This window comes from Morone saxatilis, unplaced genomic scaffold (assembly GCF_004916995.1).
Source record: "Morone saxatilis isolate NCDOM2014 unplaced genomic scaffold, NCSU_SB_2.0 Contig18, whole genome shotgun sequence".
NCBI classification, from domain to species: Eukaryota; Metazoa; Chordata; class Actinopteri; family Moronidae; genus Morone; species Morone saxatilis.
In genome coordinates this window covers 18,011,721-18,019,653 of record NW_023339740.1, presented here as the reverse complement: position 1 = coordinate 18,019,653, position 7,933 = coordinate 18,011,721, and the positions used below count along the sequence as shown (strand labels likewise).

At 39.9% G+C, this 7,933-nt stretch overlaps 2 protein-coding genes across 2 annotated transcripts in view; one reads left to right on the top strand and one right to left on the bottom strand.

Annotated features, from left to right (window-relative positions):
• The window catches only part of LOC118327703 (metalloproteinase inhibitor 4-like), a 10,762-nt gene extending 3,266 nt beyond the window's left edge, over window positions 1–7,496 (bottom strand). The window contains exons 1-3 of the mRNA XM_035661122.1: window positions 7,317–7,496; window positions 1,478–1,490; window positions 1–16 (exon numbers count right to left, since the gene is read on the bottom strand). The exon at window positions 1–16 is cut by the window's left edge and continues 90 nt beyond it. Of these exons, the coding sequence (XP_035517015.1) occupies window positions 1–16; window positions 1,478–1,490; window positions 7,317–7,455 (168 nt within the window). The 5' untranslated portion in view covers window positions 7,456–7,496. The remainder of the gene's footprint in view (window positions 17–1,477; window positions 1,491–7,316) is intronic.
• Window positions 1–7,933, top strand: part of syn2b (synapsin IIb) — a 73,849-nt gene that overhangs the window by 52,078 nt on the left and 13,838 nt on the right. The gene's annotated exons all lie outside the window — the stretch shown is intronic.

The window sequence follows — 7,933 nt, the reverse complement described above, 5'->3', positions numbered from 1 at the left end:
CTTCTCTCCAGATGATCTTTGCCCTTATCAGCGTCAAAAATATAAAATAATAAAGAGCAGAAGTCGATTAAGACTTTCCATCCTGAATGCCCAAAAACCAATGCAAGATTGCAAGCTTACAAATGTGATTTACAACGATTAAGATTCATTGAAATGCCCAAAAAATGCAAGAAGCAAGCTAAAAATGTGATTTACATGGCAGAAACAATGGAAAACAAGTCTGAATTATGCATGTTTATGATATCAGTAAGTTAGATAGATAGATAGATAGATAGATAGATAGATAGATGATAGATAGATAGATCAGATAGATAGATAGATAGAGATTCTTCCTATCCCTCCTCCTCCCTCCTTTTCTATCATTTCGCTTGTCACTCGTCTTTCTCCCCACACAGACAATGTAGCAGTCCCTCTCAGTAGTGATACCGGATGTGTCTCTCCTCTCCTTTGGGAGGGAAATCAAAACTCACATGGAATAACAAGTAGCTCTCTGCTTGCACACTCCCATTAACCGACTCCCCCCGCACACACACACACACATGTTTATGTATACAATATATACCACGCCACACGCACACTTACTCAAGCCAAACCGTGTCTAGGCACATTATTTTTTCCCATACTGTAAATCAAGAAGAAAAGTAAATTAGCAGGATAATTGTTCTGTGGCTCTCAGCAGGAAGGTAACAGAGAAGTCGTATGATTTTACAACCTTTCATTTGGAGACAAAACACTCATTACACTTTAATTGTTATTAATGTTGAATGTTTTAGTCACACAGACCACAGTATGCAGTCCGCACTGTGCCAAAGCAAATCATGTTATTACAGACTTCCTTGCTACAGACCTACTTTTATCCTTCCATCAAACCTATAAAATCTGCATTACTCGTTAACTGACAAATTCATTTTACTGTCAGACATTTCCTTTAAACTAATAACACTGCTGTCGCTCAATCAATCATACATAATTAAGTTTAAGTATTATAGCTTTCTCTCAGGTTACCTCTGGAACTTTGAACATGGCAGACAAGCTGCATTAACTGTGCACCCAACAGAAAAGCAGTGGCACCACATGAACCAGCCCAGTCCCACGCTAAATCGTGTAATAGACACGCTGATCCACTAAAGGATATGTGTCAGTGTCGCTTTGCCTAGACGTGAGTTGTACACACTTGTATGACAATGCAGTAGTAGTATAAAGACTGACTAAGTCCATGTCTGGAGGCGGTAGGGTTGGATAGTTGGCTTAAATAAACAAAGGACTTCCACCCAACATGACGAGAGCCAAACACACTGGATAGTCCTCTAGTCCTCAACCTAAAAGCCTTTTTTATTCTGTTAAAAACACACAGTTTGAAATGATAAATAAAGCATAAATATAATATCTGTCTTGTTTGTATCTCACTATGTAAACTATAAGCAGCTAAACAGTGTTGAATTAAAACAATCTGATCTTACATTTTCCCTAACCATACTTAGCACTAACAACTAGGTCGAACTAGCTCTACACTGAAATACAAGAACAACACTGTGTCTTTATTTCCTGGTCTTCTACAGGAATTATTTAAGGTGGGGTCAGTCATTTTAGAGAAAGATAGTTGATTGTTGAGTCTCAATGCAAGCCATGCAATACAACAGGTGGTATTTGTGCTCCCAGGTCTTCAAATACCAGCACTTTGGGTTGCCAAAATGTCTGTATTTGACGACCTGCGAATGAGACTCAACAATCAACTATTTTCCTCCTGAATGACTGATCTTATCTTTAACTGGTAAGGATGCTGACTTTTTGCCTTAGACTTTCTGTCTTTTATAACAATGTAATGTATGAATTGACTACAAGTGCATATCTAAATATACACCTTTACAGCGTTTTTATTCTAAAAGGAGGCAGTTAGGAAACATAAGAAGTCAGCAGGAGACAACATTGTCAACCAACCAGGCCAACTATTACAATTAGCTAGCTACTTATAACAAATAAAATCTGTCAAACAGTTGTCCTTTCAGCCAAGAAAATTAAAACCTGAGAGCTAGAAATGATAGACCTTCTTTTATCTGAAATCAAAGACCTGTAGTTGCAAAAGTTATTAATAATTTCAAGTGGCAAATCTGCCTCCTTTATCATTGTAAGCTGCTTTATGTGCTTTAGAATGCGTAGCAACAGTAACTAAGGAGAGCAGTGCTTAGCTAATTTGATTGATTTTGTAATAACACCATTTTATTCTGTTGATTATAATCAATAACATTAATTTAATATACCTAAATATATTTATTGTTTGAGTTGGTAAGCAATGAAAGCTGCCTGTATTCCCAGGAACACTGCTACATAACGGTCATTCCCTGTCCTCCACATTAGTCTCTAAAAGAGAGCAAATGGTCCCCTGTAGATGCACCACAGTGAGATGGAAACAGACAAGGGAAGAAACAGAGAGAGGCAGAAATGAAGCAAGTGACCTATAGCCATGAAAGAGAAAAAAGCTACAGTATAAGAGAGGGAAAGAAATTGTGACCCAGCACCCCTGCTAACCCTCACCCTCTCACACAGCTACAAAAACCACCCCCTTGTTTTTGCTTTTCACTCATCACATAACTCCACCACAGTTTTGTGTGCTGGTAAGAAGAGGAGGAGCTCAGTGTGTTCTGTGAAATTGGTTCAGGAGAAAAGAGACTTTTTTGTCAGTTGAACACACAAAAAGATAGAAAGGCAGGCACACAAACAAATGCAGGCAGATAGAAAGTTAATGCGAACTGGTGTGAAGTGTTACAGTTTAGTCAAAGTGCACTGCATCGCTCACAGCGAGACAGCTGGTTCACGGATGTTCACTTTATAGAAAATGTCAGGGAGCACAAGATGCTTGCTCGGTATAACGTTGATATACTTCATTGTTAAATTGCATTATTCATAGCCCGAGGCTCAAATAAAGCATGGCAGTACATCTGAAAACATTAGACTTGCAGCCATCACTAATACAACACTGCTGTCGTATCATGTTAAAATTATTCAAAGTCAAGGGGTTGTGTGCAAAAATAACAGCATATACTAAAGGGAAAATGTTCTCCTGACATGTTAGGTATAGAACGTACCAAGGCCAGAGATGCTGTATAATACCTTACAATATACATTACAGTGTCTGACCTCACAAGGACACACCTGCCTGTAAACTCACACACATGCAGCTGTGACCTAAAAATAAAATTTCTTAGTATACTAAGAAACTAAGAAATGGTTGTTGGATGGTCGAATGGCTTCAGAAACCGCTTCCCCTCCAACCTTGCGAGGCAGCTGGACTTGCAAGATCACGCAAGAATCCATCTTGCCAGGCTTTTATCTATGCGTTTGTGGCCGAACGACAGTAGTACGGAAATAATCAGCATTCTTTGTGGAAGAACTGAGAGCTACAGGTTTGGGCACTAGGTGTGATGCAGGCTTTTCTTGATGGAAAAGATGATCTAGCCCTTCTGCCAACTGGCTTCAGTTTGACTGCGTTATGTGGTTTATTGATTTGGTTAATTGCAGCTCACACGTGATATATGATTCATCTAATCCCCTGCCAGGCATTTTTTGAAAGTGCCTGCCCTTTTCCAAACTGTTTCCATCAACAACTTCCCAGATGGTTCTGTGGTTTAGGTTCAAACTAGTTCTGCTTGAGCATAACCCAACCCTAATACCGGCCTATATGTTGACTCAGGCGATTTCTCTTTTCTCAATGTACTTTTACATTGTAGTATTTTGACTTTTACTTAATAACCATATTATATATACAGAACCATATCTAAAAGTAGATGAATTAGCCAACCCACTTAACTCTTCCCCTCTGAGCAGAATAATGGATCTATGTGGCCTATTAATGATAAGTAATACACCAACGCATAACTGTGCTCTTTGTAAGGATCAAATAGTTGGCAGTCTGAGTATTGGCTGTATATCAGTGGAACATGGAAGAGGACAGAAGTTGCTATAGCAAATAAACCAAGAATAGTACAGTCATTTTTCATTATAGCAGATCAGTGGTTTTAATACTTTTTCGAGAAACTGTGGGCCCATTCCAGATAAAACTGAAAAAAATATGGGTTGGATCACCTTCCAGGCTTAATAGTTTTTGAGTAATAATTGCACATATGTTGTAGAAATGGCATGTAATAACTGAACAGCAAAATTCATTTTATTTCAATTTTGTTGTCTTGGCCCAGATTCTCTGAAATGTTTACCCCCCACCTAGACATCTTTGAACTGCACAGGCGAGGTTACCCACCCAATTCAGTTGCTGCAGCTGTGTTATGAACAGGAATAAGGACAGGCACGCCTGCAGAGTGAAAGTGGCTGTGCATCTGCCTCGGAGCTACATAACCAAAGAGAAATATTGCAAACTTGTACCATGAGAACTGATGTAGTAAGTAACTTCCCCCCTCCCTGATGAATCGGCACCCTTGTCATGCTCACAAAGCTGGACTGTCAGCGGGCTTTCACACTGATATTGTTAGTATTCAGACCATTAGACCAAGCCTATAGACATGGAAATGAAGTGGGGAGAGAGAGGGAAAGAAAGAGAGAGAGATGGAGTAGGCTGTGTTGGCATGGCTTGGCCTCCGTCCAACACACACACACTCACACTCATACACACAATCTCAAATACACAAACATGGCCAGGATATCGTCCAAGGTTTGTCCAGATGGGATATTACTCAGATGTACAGCTTTATTCAAAGGGCTCATCAGCTCTGACAACACTGTCAGGTCAACTAAAGGCCACCACCAGCCTATGCTAAGAAAACAACCAGGACAGTATAATTACAGATGCCACCGAATCAAAAAGTTTTCAGAGAAGTACTTGTAAGTGAGGGATTTTCCTAATTTGTTATTCATGGGTTCAAAAAGTTGCATCTTGGCTGAAAGGGCCCGCTGACTCTTGTATTCATTGAGAGATGGACGATGGACTCATTTTCAATACATTTAAAACTAAACACACACCCAAGCCCCGAGGAAATGGGATCCAATTAATTACAAAAGAAGTTAATTGACCATTTGTGAAGTCCCGACCCCCGTAGTTACTGTTCATGCACAGTACATATGCAGTTTTCACTGATTATGGTGACAGATTCACCAACAGCAATTCTTAGTAATTTTTGAAACAATAATAAACAATGGGTTCTTGATTTCACAGGAGGCAGACAAAAACAACTTCTCAATTCTGAAATTGGCTATTTACATTAGATCCATGAGTTGATTGAAAACTCCTTGTCCAGCTGACTAGCTCACGCTAAAAGACTGATGTGAAGTAGCTTTGCTTTTGTACCGCAGAGTAGAACACGTTAGCTCGAGTTAGCTCTTGGCAAATGTACTGTTATTATGTTCTGACAGACCCCTGTTTGGATGTTTAGCTTACAGAGAAAAAAAAGTGGACAAGTAGCACAGCAGTTACAATTGTTGTTTATTATTTGTATGTTCAAACTGTATGTCTCACTCTCCTCATTAGAAGACAAAAGTCTTTGAAGATGGGGGCTATGTGTGCAACACCATCTGCTGAAGTGTTTACTACCCCAAATCAGGACAGAGTCGCTAACATTACAATAAATTCTGTATCCCACACATGGGGAAAATACTAGACAGTAGATGTGCCAGTCCTGAAGGGTTTTTTTTCTAACGTAATCTGTAATCTCAAAAAATGATGTAGTTAGTTAATGATATGATGCTTAGCTTTGGAAGTAGACCTAATGCTACACTACTGTTACTACCAAATGCACTTGCATTTGAAATGGATATAATTGGAGACACAACGCTCCAAATTCTTAGGATAGCAAGTATCACCATATCCATGTGCACATCTTATAAACATGTGGGTCCAAAGCTTTGCAGTCCTTCTGCAAAAAACAGTTGCCAAGCTATGATTTGGACAGTCGCTGTTCAGGGGAAGGGTTAAGCAAACAGTCAATTGGAATCCATTTTGTTTGTGTCCACACAAACTGAGAAAAAGTGGTTTAACACGTAACGTTTGCTATCGAGCTGCAATCTTCGTTGTTTTATATAGTTTCAGTTTTTTAATGTTGGCTACACGATTTACATGCTTTGGTTTCTTCAATGAAACAACAGTACAAAAGACCAAAAGATGTCTATGAAGTGGACCCAATGCTATACCAGTGTAGACCAGAAAGTCTAGACTGAGGCCTGGTTTAGGTTCGTTCCAGTCTAACTCAATGAGACTTTGCGACGTCAGGCCAGAATAACAACAGAATAATCATACTTGCAGGACCTCCATCTCACTCTTTAATGACACACTTCATATGTAAAACCCTGTCCTAAAAACATCGCCCCAAATACTCTCATTGTGTTCTCATAACCCAGATCTAATTTGGCGTTATTTCAAAAACAGGTCTCAGCCTCCATTTCATACTGACTATTTTCTGAGTACTTTGAAGAAGCTGACCCTCTCGAAACCTGAAGACTAAAACAAGACTAAAGTACTGTAAAAGAAATTTGTACTTTCTCTTTCTCTCTGTCTCTCTCTATACTCAAGCTTTCCACAGTCTGGAGCCAAGTACTTAAAGTCAGAGCAGAGTGTTGGTTTTGGCCTGTGCTTAGACAAGAAAGAACTGGATGATGGGGGGCGTCAGACAGAGAGACAGACAGAAAACCTGACGGACAGACAGATAGAAAGAAAGTAGGCCGGGGCCACTTGGCGTTGACTGTTTTTTTAGGGTGCGCTTTTTTTTGTGACTGAGAGCAAGAAGACTCATTTATGTAACTACAAAAAACAGATAGCAAGCCGTCCTGTTTTCAAATACTATTACAAGGCCTGATTAATTTTGGTATAAAGAAAAAAGTCAGAGAAAGTATGTATGCACATGTATTTCTTGAATGAATATTGTTAATTTAGCTTAATTGATATTAATCCATAATCAATCCACTAACAGTCCACCACACTAATATTTTATAAAGCCTTCCAATATAGTGCTTTAATAATCGGGACTGTTTTCTCCGCATAAGACAAGGTCATTTCTATGAATAACATTGGAACAAGCCAAAATAATAAATCAACATACTCAATTAACTACCATGGAAAGCTCAGCCCTAAAGCCCCATTGATTAGTTCAGTAGGTTTACACTCAGAATATCTAATTAAGTTAATCTATAAACAAATTATCAATCAGTTAATTAAGGAGGACCATTCCTCCCATTTTAAAATCATAATTTTGGGTTATTACATTCACAGTCTGAAGAACTTAAAATCAGGTTTTCCCTATTACGAAATGCAGCAGCTTTTATATCCTTAAATTTTAAGACTGAACAGAAACTAAACTGCTCTCCAGTTATTAACTTACCAATCTCAGCGCTGCAGAATAGCTGCTGTGGGTGTGCTGGGTGGCAGCTACATCCCTCCACAACTTCCTCCATGCCTGCACCAAGCAAAAGGAGCACCCAGAGCCCTAGACACGCACTCCGCTCCTGGGACATGGCCATGATGACTCTGGCTGCCTCTGACCGCTCCACCACTCGATAAGCACTCGGCAACCTCTTCTGATCCTGTTAAGTTCCGCGGGAAAGCAATTCAGGCCGGCAGTCAGCAACGCGAGGAAGGATAAGACAGTAGAGTTTGAGTAGTCAGATGAGCTCTGCTGAGCTGAAAGGCAGCTGTGGATAGAAATGTTCATAAGTTTAAAGTACACCTCTGAATTCAAGCTGGAGCAAATAACTTGAGTTGGAGGCAAGGCTGCTGCTGCTGCCACTGCTCTCTCTCTCTCTCTCCCTCTCTGTAGACAACACACAGAGAAACTTACAATAGTTGGATCCCCTCACACTCTGGTCTTGAATGCTGAGAGGGTCGCACACAGGGAGCCTCTTATGTACTCAACAACTTAGGGACAGCCTCCTCAAACGCAGAAAAAAAACGACCATCCTTTGCCTCTTCTTGTACCCTTCTTTTGATGTCCTCCCTCTC